The following is a 20,363-nucleotide window of genomic DNA, read 5'->3' on the forward strand; positions in this document are numbered from 1 at the left end:
TTCAAGTCCACCCTATATTGAATTCCTGGGTCCGCCCCTGTCCACAAACCTAACAAAAGAACAGTTTAAGACCACAAATGGCTAGAACCACATAATTTTCCCGATCCAAAGTGGGATCGGTAGGCGATAATCTTCACATCTTGCTTTTCATAAAATATGCTGTTGTGGATTAGAGGCAGACGAATAGTGTCTGATCCGTTTCTGAAAGGGTTCATCAGAGTCGTTATTGCTTTCCTAAAGGGGTTCATCAGAGTTATTGCTAGACTAGCACAAACTAGGGGCGTCTTTCGATACCCTTACTCAGCCATCCATCCATAATTACAGTAAATCCTATCATCACTGGGCCCTGGTAGCTTAATATTTCTGTAGATTTTTATTTCAGACAAGCTGTAAAGCATGGTAGTTGGGTCATCAGAGCCATGAGATTGGGTAGCGATCCATAGCATGGGAGGGAAGACCTTAAGCCAGGGTTCTTTTCACAGTCATACAGTTTTGCAAGAGACTTCCATTCATCACAAACGACAGCAAAACGAGCATGGTCAATGGATTCTAACAATAACTTATCCAGAATGAGAAGCACAACATCTGTAGGAAGACTGGCGACATCTCTGTTGCAACTCTTCCCAGATTCTTCTGTGGTAGTTATTCTTAAGGCTTCAATTTTCTTGCCAATGTGCTCCAAAGTCTTCTACCGTTTAAACAATATGGTCTTTTGATCTTCCTCTTCATGTTCATGTAGATTAGTTAACTTTCGTTTTGGTGTGTAACTTTGTATGGCTGCTGCGTCCTGCTCCCTCTCTCCTTGAACTTGTTTGAAGGGCAATGCAAGTTCATGTTCATCATCAGCCGCGCAAGTTCATCTTTTACTTGAGGAATAATCCGTATTTAAACCTGTCTAGCTTGAAGATATTCCTCTTCTTCTTCTTCTCCATTTGTCGACATGTCCGACTTCTTTCTGCAACGTTTCTTGGTGAACAATTCCTCAACAATATCATGAGCAGAACTGCATCTACTAGTTATAGGCAGGTTCATACTCCCCATTATCCATGCATCTTAAATTCCATGATCACATCTTTATATAATATATTGCTTAACTCAAATCTACTTGGTGTAGGAATTCCTAAACTGAGTATATCTAGGTAACACTAATTAAAGTAGATGAAGAAAGTCTACTGCTCTTGGATTTAGTTGTTTATGGTTTTGAATTGTTCGCCGATCATACAGAAAGAAACTGATCTGTTTTGTTATCTGGGATGCCTTGAAATTTCAATTTCGTTCGTTGTTGATGCTCTAAACGAGTAATTCTTAATACAGACTATTAATATTATTGATTGGTGTTTGGTCCTCCTAGAACAACAGCTGAGTTTCCTAATTGGTTAAGGGATAAAATTACCTATTTTAAACTGGAATAGGAGTAATTTGCTAACCAGAATAATTTTCAACGTAAAACTCACTTGCAGTGTGTTGTGTGACTTGTGTCAAACAGAGGGCAAAAGCCTGGAGCCTCGGGCCAAATACATTACCTTTTCTTAGCTTCATACTAAAAGAAATACTTGGTGTAATTATAGAAAACTGTGTATCTATAAGAAGGTATTGACACATTTATTTTAAATCCTTGTGTATATAGTCTTAGTCTTAGTTTTGTGTGTATATATTCATCTTAATAATTTATATAACTAAGAATATACACACGGATGAAGGATCCATAATAATTGCAAATTGATTGGCTTATGATTACCCGATAGCTATTATATACTAGAGAAGGTGGTGTAACAGTGACGCATCTAATGTCTTAAAATTAGGTCAGCGGAAAAACAATTCATCAAACATAATGAAAATCTTTGAAAAGATAAAAAATTTATTTTTACATATTATTCATCACTAAACTTTAAAATGCTGACACTCATTTTCCTATTTTAATTCTTCAACCTGCAAAATCCACTCACTATACTATAAGCACTGAGCCACCTCACTCAAACCGTTAACGATTCCAAATGTGGCGGAGGAGCTTCAACACTACCACCGGCGCCGCCGCCGCAACCGCGCTGAGGGACAAGAGGTGGGACGCGCTGGTCATCGGAGGCGGCCACAACGGCCTCACCGCAGCAGCGTACCTCGCACGCGCCGGACTCTCCGTCGCCGTCCTCGAACGCCGCCACGTCATCGGCGGAGCCGCCGTGACGGAGGAGCTCATTCCAGGATTCAAGTTCTCCCGGTGTAGCTACCTCCAGAGCCTCCTCCGCCCCGCCGTCATCAAGTGAGTTCAGTACACATTTTGGCAAGCTTGAATTGAATTTGAGCCAAACAAAGCCTCTGATTTTGCTTCGGTTTTGGAACTAACAGAGAGTTAGAGCTAGCTCGGCATGGGATGAAGCTACTGAAGAGGAGTCCGTCGTCGTTTACGCCGTGTTTGGACGGACGTTATCTTCTGTTAGGGCCGGAGAAGGATCTCAACCAATCGGAGATTGCTAAGTTCTCCAAGCTAGACGCTGAGGCTTATCCAAGGTCACTATTTAGTACTGGCATTCTGTTATAGTCTAGAAATGAGTGTTGTGTTAACTTTTGTGGATTGGTTTGTTTGAGATTTATGCATGTATGATTGATTTGCAGATATGAGAGTCAACTAGAGAAGTTCTGTGAGTTTATGGATCCTTTGCTGGACTCAGCTCCACCGGAACTATCACAAGGCAGCTCCTCGGGTAGTTTTGGTGACAGGTTGAAGGATAAGATGCACAAGTCCATGTTTTGGGCTCAGATACTGAGACAGGCTGCTGCCTTAGGCCAGAAGGATATGGTGTAAGAAACTAAGAATTTTAGTAATGTGGATGGAAACATTATGGTTAATAGTAAGGCTGCAAGGTTTTTGATATGTAACTTGTGTGTTTGTGCAGAGAGTTTATGGACCTTCTGTTATCCCCAGCTTCCAAGGTTTTAAACAATTGGTTTGAGGTGATTCTATTATTCCTTTTATTTCCTGTCTTATGTTTTCTTCTTACATTATAGATTGTAAGTTCGTTAGGATATAAAACTGGACACCAAGTCTTATCTTTTGCTGTGGATTTAAAACTGTTTGAAGCTCTTCTACTTCATATAAGAACATTGAGTTTCATATAACCTGACCCTTTGTTTCATTTCAATCTGATCAAATGTAATTTGACTAATCTCTGAGCCTGCCATTTATATTCTTATTGGTAGATGGTCAATGGTGATCAACTCATTGTAGATAGGGTCATATGGCAAATTTTTGCAGTGGTTTTTCCTTCTAACTAACTTGTCTATTCACAGACTGATGTTCTGAAGGCAACCCTTGCAACAGATGCTGTAATAGGAACTACGGTAAGAGTTTTTATGACTTGCAAGGATGCACTAGTTTCATATTGTATTTGACAAAAACTGGACGTGACTTGAGCACAATTTTTTGTTTTATTTTTGTCCTCTTTTTTCATCCGTAACACAAGCCTTATTGTCAATAGTCTCATAATGTTTCATGTTATGTCTCATAAGAAATTGATAATGCAAGATACAGCACCCCTGAGTTTTTGACTTTTAACTTCCTCTCTATTTTCTGTAGGGAAGTGTACATACACCTGGTAGTGGATATGTTCTGCTACATCATGTGATGGGAGAAACTGATGGTGAGCGTGGAATTTGGTCGTAAGTACTCTACAGCTTGCTTAGAATAGTATGCACACTTTTATTTTTTTTAATATATACTCATTCTACTTAAGAAAAACATTCTTAGATAAAAGGTATGTCGCTTTCTTTTCGAAACTGGTCTTCCTGAGACCAGAAATTGGGAACCTTGTTTTTATTTTGAACAATTTATCATCCTAGTTAAGTCCTTTTCTTAGTACTGTAAAACCAACTTCTTTGTAGGTATGTTGAAGGTGGGATGGGTTCAGTATCCTTGGCTATAGGTAATGCCGCTAGGGAAGCTGGGGCACATATTGTCACAAGTGCAGAGGTATTTATGCCTAGAAATGAGCTAGGGTTAGCAAAGTGTTTGTGAATATACACTATGCTGTTGTTTAATGCTGCTTGACTTTTCATGTTTTTTTCATTTAGGTTCAGCAAATGTTGATCAATGACTCTGGCAAAGTGGAGGGGGTTAGTTTCTCCCGGCTTCCTAATTGACACACTTTGCTATCTAAATCCAACTGAATGGACATTATAGACTCATCTTATTGTAGGTTTTGCTATCTGATGGTTCTCGGGTGCACTCTTCAATTGTTTTATCAAATGCGACGCCTTATAAAACATTTAAGGTAACATGGTCCTGCTTCTGGTCGATTTAAGCTCACTGAGTCAACTGATGTTAGGTGAAATAGATGGGAGTTTGACACTATTATAAATATTTAGGCTTGCTATCATAAGAGAATTTTAATCTCAATTATAGGTTTGCATTATCTGAAACAGGAGTTGGTGCCTGATGACGTTCTTCCGGAAGATTTTCTACGTGCAATTAAGTATTCCGATTACAGCTCTGTAAGTTTTATTAATTCTTATTTACAGTCTTGTTAATTTTCCAAGTCTGATCTTTCACTTATTCTACTTTATACATCGGGATGTACTATCTTTAATGATTTGAGATTTGCTATAATTGCATGATTTGTATCAATAGAGTCAGACCTAGTCAGATAACTATAATGGTAGAGTGGAGAGGAACAAGATATTTTAATTTGCTAAAATAGTCGTTGAAGCATGAATTTAATTTGTAATGTAGGCTACTACGAAGATAAATATAGCGGTTGATCAGTTGCCCCAGTTCAAGAGTTGCAAGTTAAGTCATCCTAATGCAGGGCCTCAGCATATGGGCACCATTCACATCGGTTCCGAGAGGTATGATCTTGTTTTTGTCCTTTATTTTGGTTCCAAGAGCTGTATTTTCTTATATGTTTTTTTTTATATCTTATAAAGTATGGACGAGATTCACTCGGCCTGTCAAGATGCTGTTAATGGAGTACCATCACAAAGACCAGTTATTGAGATGACAATTCCCTCCGTACTGGACAAGACTATATCTCCAGTTGGTACTTCAGATTACTGTCCCAGTGTCCCTAAACAAATGCATCCTATATTATTTTCAGGCATGTTTTTTAATTCTCTCATGTCATCGTAATCCAATACCTTGTAGGTAAGCATGTGATCAACTTGTTCATTCAATACACACCATACAGTCCGTCAGATGGGCACTGGGGAGATCCTGTATACAGAGTGAGTTTCTGTCCCTAAGACAACAAATGACATCTTTTACTTGAGCTCGTCTTTACTTCTAATTTTGGCAATATGAAATGTATTGCAATGTGTGTATTCCTCCGTGACTGCTTATTTTGCACCCAGACAAGTTATCATTGTCAACAACCTTTTCTACTGACTATACTTCTGATTGATTACTTTGTTGGTGACACTGTTGTTGTCAAATCTCTCTCAGCCTTGAACTAATACTCTCAAACCTGTGTGGCATCTCTGCAGGAGTCTTTTGCCAAAAAGTGTTTCGCCTTAATTGATGAATACGCCCCTGGGTTCAGTTCATCAGTAATTGGTTACGACATGTTGACTCCACCAGACCTTGAAAGGGAAATCGGTTTGACAGGTACTTCTAATCTTTATGGACAATCGTGTAGAATTTGTGAAATAAGCTCATCTTTCATTACTGGTCTGACTTCCAGGAGCAGACTACTATTAGACTTGCCATGTTGTAGCTTACAAGGAAACTTGAGTTGCTAAATGTTAGATAATAATCTGGACAGGAGGGAATATCTTCCATGGTGCTATGGGATTGGATTCACTCTTCCTCATGCGACCTGTAAAAGGATGGTAAAGACTTCTAACATGATTTTGCATGAGATTTAGGATTAATATTTCGCAAGTCGAATCACCATTGTGGGATACATGCAGGTCAAATTATAGAACACCACTGCCGGGACTCTATTTGTGCGGTAGCGGGACTCACCCTGGGGGCGGTGTGATGGGCGCTTCCGGGCGTAATGCTGCTCGTGTAGCTCTTGAAGATGTAAACAAGCCATTGAAATGATGAAGCTTCACATTTACAGTCAATTGCTTCTTTGGTTAATAACTTTATACTACGGGCATGGAAATTAGGATAAGTTGTCATAACCGAATTCATGCTAGAGTGCCTTGGCTTGGTAAGGTGACAACTGTTACAACGAAGCCCTTCGGAACGAATTACGAATTGTTCATCGCTAAATTTCTAAATGCAATCGAAGAAGGATTTCATTTCATTGTCAGTGCCCCCCATGAAACACTTGCCTGAATGAATCACCATTCGCATCTGCCGATTACCAAGCCACCATTATCCCCCACTATCAATGTCGTTACCCAATGGAGCCACCATTTTAGCTCAATACTCTTTATCATGTTATGTCCTTCATCCTTCAAACTTTAAACTTTACATGACAACCAAATAACATATTCAATAATTTCTATGAAACAAAAAATACCATCGGAAGATACTGTAAATGCATTCCCAGAAATGGGGTAATCGTCTGACACAACATCTAAACCGTCAATTTCGCTTCTTGCCTGATTGGTAATCGGCAAAGATTCACCCAAGACACATTGCTCCAACTGTGTATACTATCGACTCCTCCAGCTAGAAACAGATTTTGGAACCAATGAAATAGTGTTTGAAGCTGTTTCCAATCTGCATCAACAGTATACAGCATTCGTTAGTCATTCGAATCCAAACAAGCACAGGAATTAGATCACATTCAAAGAGAATAAATATATAGACAGCAGGGAGAGGGAGAGCACTTTGAGATTTCTTCAACCGCCTTCAGAACTTCGGTGGAACTTGTTTCGAGCACTTGACCTCCAAAGATAATCTCATCCAATATAGTATGCAACTGAAAAGAAGAAAACATCAATTTAGGTACAATACAAACGTCTCTAATACCATCAGATAGCTAGGAAACCTATGGTCCAACATGAACATTTTCTCGGCAAACATTCTCCTAAATTAATAGTGATTTAACCATCTCCACCTTTTTATTCGACAAAATTCAATCACATAGCAATACCAAATACTATGAATCAAGTTCCTGATGAGACGTGCAAGATGCAACACATCACAACATTAGTCACCGCCAAATGAGAGTAAACAACCTTGCTGTAATTGAACACCACATCAACCTCGCAAACGTTCTTGAAGCATTTATCCAATGTTTCCACAAAAACTGCAAAAATCAACATGGAAGGAAGCAAATTATGCAATCAAAGCAACATTTAATTAAATGAAGCACGACACTTAGCAGTTGAACACAAGAGAAATCAGCAAAACACTTCAGCGGCTTTCTTATGTTGTATGTCCAGTTACTACCCAAACAGCCGTATCTCAAACTAATCCAAATTCAAGAGACAAAAGCTTTCCTTTTGTCTACTAATTGAATATGTATTGCAAATCAGTCAATTTATGAATTCAACTCAAAGGTCTCATATCTTCTATCCACTAATCTAGTAATGCTACATACCTTGTATCAAGTCGAGCATGGCAAGCTCATTTTCAGAGCTATCAAAAACAAAGACAAAGTACAAAGTCGCAAAATGGTTGTACACAAGCCGAGTATCCTGCACCAGAAAGAAACCAATTCATATTGAATACCCAATTCAAGCAAGCACAGCTGATTAAACAAGAACAGTCACTCCAATTCAGATCACAGAGAAATATAACAAATGAAAGAAACTGAAGAATAAATTAACTAAATAAATTACCGGACCAAAAATAGACTCCACATCCAGAAAATTGCTCACATTCTCAGCTCTACTGCTCAAAACTGCATAAAAAATAAAAACTCAAAACCCAATTAAGTCAACCTGAGCCAATTTGCTTATGGAACTAATTGAGAGAGAGGGAGAGAGAGAGAGATAGAAAACCTCCATAAACGCTGCGTATGAGCTCCTGTTGCTTCTCTACAGGCTGAGTGAGACCTCAAAACACTGACAATATCAGCCAATTTTTCTACAGCAAAATTTTTAAATACAAAATTAAAATGTAGAAAATAAGAAAAGAAAGGACCTGAAATTCGTAGAACTTAGCAAGCCGAGGCTTGCCCTGAGTATTAATCACCATCACCGCATGTATCATCTTTCTCCACCTCTTCTAAATTCCCGATCAAATTCAGATGAAGATCCATCAACCTTGTGTTTGTATTCTCTGGTACAATCTGTAAATACGAAAGTTAAATAGGGACGTATTAGTAATTGTATATCCGCTCCCAACTATGTGGGCCATACAGGCGAATATATCCAATTATCTTTTTTATTTTTTTAAACGCGGTATAAATGTTTGAGTTTTGCGCCAAACAAAGCCCTACCTAATTGGAAGAAGCAACGAGGCGTGAAATCTGAATCAATTTCAACTTTTTCGTTTTACATCTCTTTATAAACAATCAAATCAACATGAATCTTTGTTTTTGATCTTTACATAAAAATAACTCAGTCTCACTCTGCACACAATCTACAATGAGCATTGATCGAAGCGCACCAGAAATTTACCGTCAAACCGAGCATTGTTGGAGAGCCTGCAGAAAAGAGAGCCCTTTCATTGCCCAAAATTTCTGCTCAAAATCCGGTATTTACCAAGCGAAACAAGGAGGAAGATGCTTCCTTAGCAAGTAATACTTGGGTCTTCATCACTTCATTACCAGAGAGCTTCCGTATGCAGCAAAAATGCACAACCGTCGTCATGTCTGGAATGCACCCACTTGTCCCTATATTCTTCCTGCAACGGAAGCAGATGCTCTCACTGGTGATCTTTAGCACCAATTATGCTTGGTCTTCATCGCTTCCTTAGGGGCGATCCTCTGCCCACGGCTTTCATACTTTGGGAGTCTCTGAAGCAAACAAAATGCACTATTGTACTCCCATTTGGATACACAGCAAAAACACTTGTCCCTATTTTCTTTCTGCAAAGGGAACACATGCTGTCGCCTGTGATCTTTACCACACCTTTCCTTTGTTCGTAGAGTTCTTGCTTAACCTGTTTTTACAAATTGATTTAGTCAGAGCAAGTGTATGCAGCAGTATAGGTTCAAATGATTTAAGTGCACGCAACTTTCTAGGTTCAGATTAGTAAAAGTAAATAGCCTGCTTCTCATATGCTACCAACTGCAGCTTACAAGCAAGATATATGCATACCTGCAGGTTATCACTTTGTCTTAAACTTTTTATCACTGACAGGTTTCTGTAAGCTTCACTTGATTTCCTCAAGAGGGGTCCCATAAACGGAAGCAAGTTCTGCAGATAAATGACAGTAATACACATTGTCAAAGTTAAATTCATGATATTTTCAACAAAAATATATTTATACTGATGGACAAATTGAAAGATTCTTTTGAGTAGTTAAAACAGTAGTTATTTTCAACTTCCTTATATGATTTTATCTACCACAACATGAAAGATAACCCTTAATGGTTTCTTCTACGATAGCATAAAGGAGAGTGACAGTCATGATCACATATTCATTTGAGATGCCTTGCCTGGCTTAAGTTATGATCAGTACCTGTAATTTGGTCTCCCTGGGTAAAAGTTTGAGAGCTTGAGCTCCATTTATTCTGTCCCACTTTCTGCCCAACAAATCAAGAATCTCATCAAGCATGATTGTTGACCCTCCTTCCTCACCAGACTCGTCTGCATCTGCGTCAGCATCACCATCACTCCTACTACTGTCAGTGCCACTTTGACCGACTCTTATGTCATCTGCCACCTCTATAGCAGCAATTTTTTTAGCTCCTCTACCTCCTCTACTTTTAACTGTATTTGCAGAACCAACCTTTGGTGTTCCTATGTTCTGCGGTGATACCAAATTTGTAATCCGCCTCTCAAAGTTCTTGGTTGTTCTCTTCGGATTAAGATAAATTTGCAATAGAGTAAGGTATATATTGGCAGACGATTTTGAAGACGGTTGATGTGCCAATGAGTCATACACTCGATCACAATAGGATAGTGCCATCTCAGGAAGATGAAGCTACAAAGATCAAGGACTCAATCTATTCAACTTGCATTACAAGAAAAATGATAGATGATAAAGAAACACAATAACTAAAAAGGAAAAGAGACAAGTTATTGAATGGTGAACATAAGAACATACCTTGTGAACATATATGGACAAGGCTAGCTCATGCTGATTCATTTTGCCCAACAGAACTGCATGCTCTTCATATAAAGCATCAGCTGGAAGTCGTTTCAGCAAAGCCTCCGGACTATAACCTGATATACTCTCTAATACAGACAATAATTTCTTTCTCGTCAAGGAGTAAGTTTGCTCCTCCCATTTATGCTGAGCACTTAATTCTGCATACCAGTCGAGTACTTCTGATAGATAGATATTTACCTGCCATCAGTAAATCATAAGAATGCAGTTTTTTATTGGTTACAACAGGTATGTAACTGCCACTAACTATGTTTATATAGATTACTGAGGGTCACTTAAACTGGTGGCACACCAAGCTTTTTGGCAAAAAAAAAATGAATAATTTTTTGATTCCCTCTGAAAATATTGTTATTCAGACCATTAACTATCTCCCGACAGTCACCCGCCAAATTGCTCTCAACTCTCAACTTATAAATAGTGGTATAAATTGGGGGGGGGGGGGGGGGGGAAGGCATCTTTACCATTTCATTCTGCAGATTCCCAGAGATTCCATTTTCATCCATAGCAAGCATAAGTTCCAAGTATCTGGCCTGCATGTTTGGAGCATGTTGCTTCAAATAAGAGTTTACCAAATCAGCTGGAATATTTCCATTCAGAAAGAGCTCAATTGTCTGTGTTGGGCAACTCTCAAGGACAAGCATCGAGTACTCCAAGACAAGCATGGGATCAGTGCCACAAAGAGGCTGCATAAGAGATTGAATCAAAGATATAATCAAGATATTCCCCAAATATATATAAAGGGAACTCTTGCTCCACACCCAATTGTAGAAGATTAACAGAGAATCACTACTACATTTTAATTCCTTGTAATACAAATTGCATATTTGATCACAGAAAAATATATCAATAAACAAACAAATGACGTACCTTGAGATATTCAACAATTGCCTCTGGCTTTATCTTTTGGATTACCTCAGGTTGCACTTGATTAGATTTTGACTCTTCTACTAACTGATGCAATAGTTTTAGAGCTTCATGGTGCATTGAGTTGCACTTGTAAAGTTCTAACAAAGCAGCGTGATGATTACTTTTTAGGAGAATCTCCTCGCATATTTTTAAATCACAGTAGTTAAGACCTTTCAGTAATTCCAAGGCCCCTGAAGATTGTCCAGTAAGAAGTAGAGCTTGGAGTAGAGCTGTATCCAGTATAGCTGCCATCTCCCTAGAACGGGAGGTAACTGGAATGCTGCTACGCCCCTTGGATTCCAAACATAATATCAGTTATTTTGTTGTTGCAACTTAAATATAGACCACGATTAGTTTCAAATTAGCAATAGATAAAATAGTGAAGGACCATTCAATTTGTGCTAATTTCAGCACACAACACAACAAATAAGATCACTAGACTTAACTGAAGAACACTAACTTCTGGAATGTGAGTGATTTTCGGTAAAGTAAACAGGTATGCATTGCACAAAGCAGAGTCATTCATTTTAAAAACCTGGTGTTTCATCTGTTACAATGCTAATATGGAAAGCAAATATCAGAGAAAGATAAGTAGTTTACCTTGTTTGTCTTCTTGTACCTATTAGACCCATGGGAAGCAAAATGGTCTCCAACAGCATCAAAAACAACCTCTTCTGTCCCCTCAGCAGTAGCTCTTTCAATAATGCTGAATCTCTTTTTCTGCAGGAACTTAATGAGAGCCATGAGAGTGTTATGGCTCATTTTTTTGGACTCTAGGGCTGCACTCTCTTCTGATTCCAGCACGTGTGACAGAGCGGAGGGTTCCATTTCATCTGACAAACCAGATGAACCTCTAGAGAGATATGATGAGTCCGCAGATATATCCATCAGTTTGTCTGGATCAGCTATCATGGTTGTCTTGGGAAGAACAATGGAAGGATACATAGAAAGTACATAGGTTATATCTACTTGAGAAGCCACAAAATGCTCCATGGCATCCTCATAGTCCCCAGTATCAAAACGATGGTGGGCACACCTGTAACACAACAACAGAAGTTCCTATATTATATAATAAAAAGTCATAGCGTTTAAAACAAAAAAGGTCATAGAATGAGCATGATTAGCAATGCAGTCAGACAATCACCTTATATGGATTGAAGCCTCCTTTGCAGCTCTAAGGTTTGCTTCTTCTGGCGGAAGCAGCTTACACAATGACAGAGCTTCCTCAAACTCGCCAGATGCTGTTAATTGTACAATCTGCAAGCATAATACAAATCTTACACACTAACCAACAGAAATAATGCATCCACAAGCTGTAGTCAATTACCGTTAGCAAGAGCATTAGTTATACCTGGGCACCAAGAGGGACAGGGAAGAGACCATACACAGCATAGTCTAATGCAACAATGGCAGCATTGTTGGTCTGGAGAAGACGACGAGCATTTCTCAGGACAACCGTTTGTATCAATGGATACGGCGCTCGTAGGGACCGAACCTGCAAAACACAAACAGCATTGTCACCCAACATCTCATGAACAAAAACAAAGAACAGCAAAGAAAACCTCAGTACACGAGCCACAGCCAACTACCTCAACATATCTCGATAACAAAGCTATTCCATAGGCCTTCTGAATAACCACCACCGTAGGCGCCTCCGACCAACAAACCCTGCCTTGATGAGCAAGTTTCCCATTTTGGTCCACAAAAACCCCAATGTTATCCTAAACCACCAATCAGCAATGCATCACTTCACATACAAATCACAAAGCCAACTGAAAAAAAACAAACAAACTACCTTGCCGAGGAGAAGCTCGCCGGAGGGAAGAGGAACCACCAAAGGCGGCGCAAGCCTCCCTGAAGGAAACACATCAGTCAATGCACCAGTAGTGGAATTCAGTATCGTATAATCTCTCCTGATCCCTATACATATATTCTCCCCACACCACGCCATAGACTTGACCACATCCGGCACTCCGAACTCCTTCACCTCCACGAAACCTCTCCCACCTGAAAAGAAAACGCTCACATTATTCCAAAATTGGTCACACATTTTGAATATACAAATGAAATTTTACCGTCGTGGCGGAAAATGCAGACTCTCTTCTGCCTGGCGAAGCAGAGGAAGCCGCGGCGGTCGTCCCAGGAGTAGACATTGGCGCCCTTGGCCTTGGTGATGACGGCGATGGTGCCGAGATTGGGGAGGCCGTGAAAGGATATGGTTTCGGAGAGGGAGAGGAGGAGCTCGCGGGACTGGAGGACCTCCATGGAGAGAAGAGGCTTCTTGGAGAAGCCGGCGAGGTTTCGCTCGAGGGAGTAAGGCTCCTTGAGGAGGGATAGGGTGTGGTGGTCGGAGGGAGGGGAGCGGGAGCCGGAGGAATCAGGAGCGTAGATTCGGAGGGATCCATCGGAGCAGGCGATGAGGAGTTTGGGGCCGTAGGATTCGACGGCTTCGATCTTGGTGGGGCAGTCGGAGATGAGCTCGACGGAATCGTAGGCGCTGTGAACCATGTTTTGCGGTGGTGGTGGGTGGTTCGTCTAACTTACGATTCTAACTTGATTAGTGCCTTAATGAAAATAATTAGGGGGTGGGAACGATTTGCGAGACGAGGGTGAACATGAACAAGTCTTGTAAAAGCGGGGCCGGTCAGGGAGAAGAGGGAGGCTGAGTGAAGCGTGGCAGAGGCCGCAGGAGCTGCTATGGTAATGGTGGTGGTTTATTCGTCGGTGTGTGTGAGTGAAACGACGTCGTGGCCCGCTTGTTCTTTTTGATAAAATGTTGTCAGAATAATAATATTCGTAAAGGGTTCCATTAGGAAGTTAGAATTTGGGTTATTTGCTTGGATTTTTTGTGTTTGGATTTGTTTGTATTGTTTGTAACTACAGTATTAGATTAAGTATGGATATTGTAAACAACTTTATGCTCCTTAGCATTTTTACTCCATGGTGTGGTTATAAAAAAATCTAAGAAGAGAAACCGCATTTTCTTTTGTGTAAGTTGAGTTTACATTGCTTCATTTATATAAAAATCAGAATATGTAGGTTCTCCATAGGAAATGTCTTGGAATTTGAAATAAAAAAACCATAATAATATTAATTCATCAGTGTGTCGATAAATGTTTAATCTTAGAAGCACATAGGTAACTTTTTTTTTATCAAATACAACAAGTAATATGTTACTACGAGTCTATTGTGAGTCAAACTCATGATATCTCACTTATATCGAGACCAACTCTTAACATGTGCAAGAAGAGCGATGACACAAAACCCCAAATTTTAGGGTTCTATATACACACATTCAGTACACCTATGCCACTTTGTATAAAACCTTGAGTGGTTTAGTTAATAATTTGAGGTTCACTCACTTTCTTCTAATTCCCACTAGTTTAGGAGTTTGATTCATATGTATATATATATTTTTTTTTTCTTTTATTTCATTATTTTGGCCATATTTCCTTCCATTATTTTCTTTAATTTGTAGATACATATGTCAAAATATCCCTCATTATTTTTTTGTATTTTCATTCATCCTTTTTTCTTGATTTGTTAGCTAGATATGCTACTTACTCTTGATATTTCTTTTGTATGTTTGTCGCCTATTAGTTTGTAGTTAATAAATATTTTGTTAAGAAGAAAATATCATAGTTACGTTGTTAAAGAATGAGAGAATAAGATATGATTAGACTTAAAATCAAATTAGATAATAGAAAAATTGTATCTATTTGGTTGTATGCAACTGAAATTTGCAAAAATGTTTTACAACTAATTTATTTAATGATATATTTATATAAGACCTTTTCAATCTCGCACAAGAAATTCAAATGTTTTGAGACGGCTCTGACTTATTGTATAAATAATATTTTCTAGTCTAACATGTTGAAATAAAAAATCAACAATTTTTTTTAAGAGAATGAGAATGCTTTATTAAGTGAAATGAAGAGTAGATAAAGTGCTGCAACTGCAATAAAATTTAGTCTAACCATGTCGTCTCTCACAGCAGAGATTGCAATGACAACAAGTTCCCGATTCGTTTTGTTTTCTTTTACCACAAATTCACACTGCAAAAGAGGCCGGCATTTCATCTCCCAACAAAACTCCTCATTAGATAGTTAATACAAAAATATATATATGGTCCCGGCGGGGCTCGAACCCGCGACCTTCGGCTCATAAGACCAACGCTCTAACCAACTGAGCTACGGGACCATATTGATAGAAAATGTTGAACTTCCATATAATGTTTTTATTCACTCTGCTCCACTGTCAGCCGTGTTCCTATGGGCGCGCAGCTGGTTACATTACCCTCTTTCCAGTCCCCGTCTTCCTCCTACCGGTTTCTCATCCTCGCCATCTCCTCTGATCTCGACTCACTTCACTGAGCAGCTTCATTTCCCCATAGCAAAACAACGAGATGACGCTGGGTCTGATCAATGCCAACCCGGTGGTGCACGCCAAGAAAGAAAGAGTCGCCCGCACCGAAGATCTCCACTCCGAAATCGACGCCGTTGATCCTCTCGACATCTATGATATCCTTTTCATCCCCATCATTTTGCTTTTCTTTTCAATTCTGTTTCTCTAAACTTCAAAAGCCAGTCGGATCGAGTCAACGTTTTTTCTCTTGTAAATTCGCTGTGAAATTTTGCAATCTTTAACTGGGAATGGTAAATTTCGTGAGGGACATCAGGGATCCGGAGCATCCGTACTCGTTAGAGCAGCTCAGCGTGCTTTCCGAGGAGTCCATCACCGTCGATGATAAGCTTGGCCGGATTCTGTGAGTGTTTTTTGATCATTTGGTTTCTGGGTTTCTCAAGTTAAGACTAAAGTTTTGACCTTTTTTTTTTGGTTGTTGGTGAAGGATTACGTTCACGCCGACCATTCAGCATTGTAGTATGGCAACAGTGATAGGACTATGCCTGAGAGTTAAACTCAAGCAATGTTTCCCTCCTCATTACAAGGTCAGTTAACTCACTTTGCTTTATTAGACTCAGTTTTCTAGCGATTAGTTTTACCCAATTCTGATGCACAATGTCACAAACATAGTTGTTACTGTGGCATGGATTGTCATGATTTTGGATTGGGGCACTTTATCGATTTGAATTGGTTATAACTCAGTTGATTCTGTACTTGTCTTTGATAGCTGTTGATACATTACAGTTACTTGGTGTGTAAATTACCACAGTGATGATACGATAGCTATTAAACATGATAGCAAGGTTGGGGACTGTGAGCATTCTAGGTTACATGACTTTAGATTATCATCAAAGCTAATTTTAAACTACCCTTGCTTTCGTGCCTGGAGAGTGGTAGTATGTTTATTTAGGGATTTTATCGAAACCGCGTTTAGGATTTCGCTACTCTCTCCATCACACTACCACTCCCCCAAGTTTTCCTCTAAACGTTAAGATGTTTTGACTGCTGCACTTTGTCTCAGAAAGTCAGAGTGAAGCCCTTGTTTTCATATCTTTCCATATAGAATGAAGTTTTATATGCTCATGAGAAATTTCTTGATCAGACTTTATTGCACTACTGTTTTTTTTCTTTTGGATATATGGCTGATGTTTTTCACATTATGATCATTAAGCAGTGCTTGACCATATAGTTCGTTTGTTAATTGTGACAGGTTGAGATTAAAGTCTCTCCAGGATCTCATGCAGATGAAGAATCAGGTAAAAGAATCTCCCTTCTCTTTTATAAAATCAGGTTATGATTAAGGAACTTCATAACAAAACCTTCCGCTGCAAGGTTTTGGGCTGTTATGAACTTATGATTCTTATGAATAAGCTAGGGTTCCTGCCCGTTTACTTATGTGGCACACTGGCACTCGCCTAGAGCTGAGAATGTGATATGATCCCATTGTAACTGTAAGGATCATTGTCTTTGGGCAAGCAAAGATGATACTGCGGCAGAATTTGAAAGATAAAAGGCCACGTTTACTGTCCTGAACATTCTTTTTTCTTTGGAGATGAAGTTTGTCAACGGTGCATATCTTGAGTTTCATTGATAATTTGACAACCAACAAGAAAGCATCAACCTTATTTTCAGAATTCCTGGTGGTGCAAGGAAACTTATATTTGTTGCATGTTCAACTGTTCACTGTTAACCATTGTTGAGATGTTCAAATTTGTTCGTTTAAATTTTGTAGTTAATAAGCAGTTGAATGATAAAGAAAGAGTTGCTGCTGCCCTGGAGAATCCTAACCTTCGCCAACTTGTGGATGAGTGCCTCTATTCCAGTGAACTGTGAGCAGCACTCCCAAACCCACTGTGCAGAACAGACTTCAGTAGTTCATATGCAATAAGAAGTTACTTTGTTGTATTATCACTCTGCTTTTTTTCCTCTGTCAAGGTGGTGTGACTTTCTAGTGATCTGGAAATCTCTCTTGTAAAGTAGAAAAGCATAGGTTGCAACATGCATCAAATCTTTCTAAATGGTATGCACCAACAGTATTTTCTAATATGTAGTCATTTATGCTTCAGAAATTTTCATACAGCACCTTAAGCTTGGTTACTTGTGATCTGGGATTTTTTTTTCTCGTCTCAGAAGCGTTAGAAGAAATTTTAGATTGGAGGCAAAGATTTTAGAAATTTTTTCTAGTATCAAGAGTATAGTTAGCTTCTGGCATGCAGATTATAACGGAGGACACCGTAGGACCGTACATCTGCAATGCCTGGTCCTGTTCCCAGGTTGAGTTTTATGCCTGTAATAGCCCATCTAAGAGCCCCCAGTACAAGTCCGCCCTAATGCGCTGTGCTTAATCTATCTGATATGCTGATTGGCTACAAAGTTCTCATAGAGCAAGATAGAATGACAAAAGATTCATTGAAAGATAAGAATGACATTACATCGTACGTTCAATGTGAGAACATCGGAAAAACAACATAAAGAGGCGGATGGTCTCTCCCTCATAGTTAGCAGCAGTTAAGCACAGTAGATGAAGTACTTGCTCATACAAATAGATTCAGCTTGTGCTCATTGTACAATTCTTTAGATTACTACTATAATGGCATCAGCATGGTTACTCAGCTAGCTGCGGTTGCGACTGCGGTTGCAATTGGTTCGGGTGCCACCTCTGCTCCCATATGTCCATTAGCTATGTGGCATGGCTTCTCATCAAGTCCCCATATCTTGGCAGTTTTCACATCATCCTGGGCCATCATACGTGAAAACTCCTCGTGATCATACTTTAGGGTGGTTTGTCCCCCAAACTCGACTGGAAGATTTTCAACATCAAAGAAAGTCTTCATGAGCTCCACGCTTTCCTTGCCTATGGGGTAAACAAACTTCACCTTCTGAAATGTCTTGGCATCCAGGAAATACTTGACAGCCTACACAAATAAATGCAGCAAGAACTTCATTAATTGCTAAGCTCAAACTTATAAAGGCCTCAAACTTTGATTAAAGTTATATGTGTCTGTGTTGACCTGCATGTCTTGGTAATAACAGAAAAAAAAACAAACTTTGCTAACAGATTAGTTAGTGTGAGTAGTTCAAAGTTCAAACCTTCCAAAATGCCTGAAAAATCCTAGGTGGGTTGTACAGAAATGCAACAGCAAGCCTCTCAGGGTAATGGTTCTGCAGAATGTTGATACAATCACGAGCTGTCTTGACAGAAACATTGGTGTTCAATGAAAAGCCAGTGAAGTCAATCAACCACGACATTTGTTCTTGACCTTCACGCAGGTTCAGGATACCATTTTCTATACAATAGACCAAATGGCGGACATTGCCTTCTGGTGAATTTGTGTTCTGAAGAAGTGATCAAATACAATTTAGAATAGATACAAAAGACAGATTTGTTGGCTCCATTCTCACTACCAATGTACCAAGTTCTTTTAAGGATTGGGGTAGAAAGCTAACTACATACCTGCTTCGCTGGCCTCATTATTAGTACAGTCCTCCCAAATCGATCATGAAAATTTGCTCTCGACACTTTGCCAGTCTCACCTTCGTGTGCTACTTCATGCTGAACAATGATATATTCCATGGTAAGTACAAGCCTTAAATTAAAGATGTAAACCAATGATTTTTCTACCAATGCTTAACAGGTGCTAGCAATGGTTCACGCACAAGAGTAAGCTACAAATTATGTCAAGGATTTAACTGAATACAAGGTGGTTAGATAACGATCATTGGATCCACACATACTACTATGTTGTGCCATATATCGGATGCAAGCAAGATGAAAGTGCAACACACACAAGTTACCCCAACATTGCTTTTTCAGCTAAGACAGAGGAAATGGCAAATCAAACAGTACAAAATTTCCAATAGATATATTTCTAGTATGTTTTAGCTGAATTACCCAACGGATTTCTTCAGGCTTATAACTAGCCCTCCACCTGAGTGTCTCCTCAATCATTTTCTTCGCCTTCTCAAGATTCCAGTTCCTTGCTTCCAGATATCTCCCAAGACATGCATCAGTGCAATACTTCAAACTACGCCCAGATAACGGCCCAAGTGCAGCCCTGAGTTCTTTGATCTGATTGTAAATTCACCTCATCACAGTCAGTTTTCACTATTCAACACAGCTTTGTATTGCAAATAAGATTGGAAGGTAAAAGTTAAAAATAAGTACAAGAATTACTTTACCTTTGCTTCCTTCTGAGCTTCTTTCTGTGCCTCCTTTTGAGCAGAATCATCCTCAACAGGGCTTTGAGATTTTCTTCTCAGAAGATACATGTTGGTCACAAATTGATTTCACCTCAACCTATAACACTGATCAAAGGCGAAACCTTTTCTCAATCACAACCACTGAATCTGCAATCAATGCACATAACTAATTCAGAAAACATCATCAAATATCACTAGAAACCACAATCTAAACTCTGCGTCATGCTGGTCCTTGCCTCCTTGGTCAACTCACACTTGGGAAAAATCGACACCATAATTTCTAACACACGAAACAATCATTCAAGATCCTTTTTTTTTTCTTAACAAATGACCAAAAGGGTTTTCATCAGATATTGTTCATGTTCATCTGACAGTGACAGATCTACTTAAGATTCACACACAAAATAGACAACCTCAGATTATGTAAAAACAACAACCCAGCTCAAAATCATTTCTTTCTCTTCTTTTTTCTGAGAAACTGAGAAGAATCGCGTGTAACGTACCTGGGGTTGTGACTTGTGAATGTGAGAACTGTTTGGTCAAGCAGCTTTGGCCTTTTATGGGAAATAAAAATGGAGAAGAGGAGAGAGAAGGGTCTTGCGTTTTGACGTGTTTATTAACCTGAGGAGGGTGCTGTTTGTTGAGTTGGGTTTACAGAGACGCAAAGGGGTGTGATTGAAAT

General features: G+C 39.3%; 5 protein-coding genes and 1 non-coding gene across 6 annotated transcripts; 2 read left to right on the forward strand and 4 right to left on the reverse strand.

Moving 5' to 3' along the window:
- Positions 1-1,994: 1,994 nt before the first annotated feature.
- LOC126789906 (uncharacterized) lies at positions 1,995-6,242 on the forward strand. The gene is made up of 16 exons (XM_050515987.1): positions 1,995-2,257; positions 2,344-2,505; positions 2,611-2,796; positions 2,892-2,949; positions 3,286-3,336; positions 3,572-3,654; positions 3,877-3,964; positions 4,066-4,107; positions 4,191-4,265; positions 4,417-4,485; positions 4,724-4,839; positions 4,918-5,030; positions 5,135-5,214; positions 5,473-5,593; positions 5,751-5,817; positions 5,899-6,242. The coding sequence occupies exons 1-16, from the start codon at positions 1,995-1,997 to the stop codon at positions 6,032-6,034; spliced, it is 1,710 nt and encodes a 569-aa protein (XP_050371944.1). The 3' UTR covers positions 6,035-6,242.
- A 112-nt stretch (positions 6,243-6,354) lies between these two features.
- Positions 6,355-8,160, reverse strand: LOC126790058 (AP-3 complex subunit sigma). The gene is made up of 7 exons (XM_050516194.1): positions 8,036-8,160; positions 7,894-7,936; positions 7,732-7,793; positions 7,491-7,587; positions 7,126-7,196; positions 6,775-6,866; positions 6,355-6,664 (listed from the first exon to the last, which is right to left on the reverse strand). The coding sequence occupies exons 1-7, from the start codon at positions 8,102-8,104 to the stop codon at positions 6,598-6,600; spliced, it is 501 nt and encodes a 166-aa protein (XP_050372151.1). The 5' UTR covers positions 8,105-8,160; the 3' UTR covers positions 6,355-6,597.
- Positions 8,161-8,368: 208 nt separating this feature from the next.
- Positions 8,369-13,636, reverse strand: LOC126789880 (vacuolar sorting protein 39). Its single transcript, XM_050515949.1, has 12 exons — positions 13,153-13,636; positions 12,873-13,084; positions 12,667-12,798; positions 12,429-12,572; positions 12,222-12,334; positions 11,678-12,113; positions 11,039-11,368; positions 10,633-10,854; positions 10,109-10,351; positions 9,521-9,985; positions 9,157-9,255; positions 8,369-8,998 (listed from the first exon to the last, which is right to left on the reverse strand). The coding sequence occupies exons 1-12, from the start codon at positions 13,583-13,585 to the stop codon at positions 8,798-8,800; spliced, it is 3,030 nt and encodes a 1,009-aa protein (XP_050371906.1). The 5' UTR covers positions 13,586-13,636; the 3' UTR covers positions 8,369-8,797.
- Positions 13,637-15,203: 1,567 nt separating this feature from the next.
- TRNAI-UAU (transfer RNA isoleucine (anticodon UAU)) lies at positions 15,204-15,277 on the reverse strand. Its single transcript has one exon. It is a non-coding gene; the product is annotated as a tRNA-Ile (tRNA).
- A 92-nt stretch (positions 15,278-15,369) lies between these two features.
- Positions 15,370-17,560, forward strand: LOC126789570 (protein AE7-like 1). Its single transcript, XM_050515770.1, has 5 exons — positions 15,370-15,597; positions 15,737-15,842; positions 15,927-16,026; positions 16,692-16,737; positions 17,214-17,560. Exons 1-5 carry the CDS (start codon positions 15,483-15,485, stop codon positions 17,312-17,314), a joined length of 468 nt encoding a protein of 155 aa, XP_050371727.1. The 5' UTR covers positions 15,370-15,482; the 3' UTR covers positions 17,315-17,560.
- A 311-nt stretch (positions 17,561-17,871) lies between these two features.
- On the reverse strand, positions 17,872-20,363 carry LOC126786336 (uncharacterized). Its single transcript, XM_050512134.1, has 6 exons — positions 20,185-20,363; positions 19,661-19,828; positions 19,374-19,550; positions 18,936-19,034; positions 18,572-18,817; positions 17,872-18,396 (listed from the first exon to the last, which is right to left on the reverse strand). Exons 2-6 carry the CDS (start codon positions 19,748-19,750, stop codon positions 18,091-18,093), a joined length of 918 nt encoding a protein of 305 aa, XP_050368091.1. The 5' UTR covers positions 19,751-19,828; positions 20,185-20,363; the 3' UTR covers positions 17,872-18,090.

This window comes from Argentina anserina, chromosome 1 (genome assembly GCF_933775445.1).
Source record: "Argentina anserina chromosome 1, drPotAnse1.1, whole genome shotgun sequence".
In the NCBI taxonomy this organism is placed as follows: domain Eukaryota; kingdom Viridiplantae; phylum Streptophyta; class Magnoliopsida; order Rosales; family Rosaceae; genus Argentina; species Argentina anserina.

Excerpts from the sequence above, each read along its gene's own strand:
- LOC126790058 (XM_050516194.1), bottom strand. The coding sequence starts at position 8,104 with ATGATACATGCGGTGATGGTGATTAATACTCAGGGCAAGCCTCGGCTT. Across the intron at positions 7,588-7,731 it reads TGGAGTCTATTTTTGGTCCG|GATACTCGGCTTGTGTACAA; the intron begins GTAATTTATTTA and ends TTTCTGGTGCAG. Across the intron at positions 7,197-7,490 it reads CATGCTCGACTTGATACAAG|TTTTTGTGGAAACATTGGAT; the intron begins GTATGTAGCATT and ends TGATTTTTGCAG.
- LOC126789880 (XM_050515949.1), bottom strand. The coding sequence starts at position 13,585 with ATGGTTCACAGCGCCTACGATTCCGTCGAGCTCATCTCCGACTGCCCC. Across the intron at positions 13,085-13,152 it reads CTGCATTTTCCGCCACGACG|GTGGGAGAGGTTTCGTGGAG; the intron begins GTAAAATTTCAT and ends TTTTCTTTTCAG. Across the intron at positions 12,799-12,872 it reads GCGAGCTTCTCCTCGGCAAG|GATAACATTGGGGTTTTTGT; the intron begins GTAGTTTGTTTG and ends TTGGTGGTTTAG.
- LOC126789906 (XM_050515987.1), top strand. The coding sequence starts at position 1,995 with ATGTGGCGGAGGAGCTTCAACACTACCACCGGCGCCGCCGCCGCAACC. Across the intron at positions 3,965-4,065 it reads ATATTGTCACAAGTGCAGAG|GTTCAGCAAATGTTGATCAA; the intron begins GTATTTATGCCT and ends TTTTTCATTTAG. Across the intron at positions 4,266-4,416 it reads CGCCTTATAAAACATTTAAG|GAGTTGGTGCCTGATGACGT; the intron begins GTAACATGGTCC and ends TATCTGAAACAG.
- LOC126789570 (XM_050515770.1), top strand. The coding sequence starts at position 15,483 with ATGACGCTGGGTCTGATCAATGCCAACCCGGTGGTGCACGCCAAGAAA. Across the intron at positions 15,598-15,736 it reads TGATCCTCTCGACATCTATG|ATTTCGTGAGGGACATCAGG; the intron begins ATATCCTTTTCA and ends TGGGAATGGTAA. Across the intron at positions 16,738-17,213 it reads TCATGCAGATGAAGAATCAG|TTAATAAGCAGTTGAATGAT; the intron begins GTAAAAGAATCT and ends TAAATTTTGTAG.
- LOC126786336 (XM_050512134.1), bottom strand. The coding sequence starts at position 19,750 with ATGTATCTTCTGAGAAGAAAATCTCAAAGCCCTGTTGAGGATGATTCT. Across the intron at positions 19,035-19,373 it reads AGCCTGAAGAAATCCGTTGG|CATGAAGTAGCACACGAAGG; the intron begins GTAATTCAGCTA and ends ATCATTGTTCAG. Across the intron at positions 18,818-18,935 it reads TAATGAGGCCAGCGAAGCAG|AACACAAATTCACCAGAAGG; the intron begins GTATGTAGTTAG and ends TCACTTCTTCAG.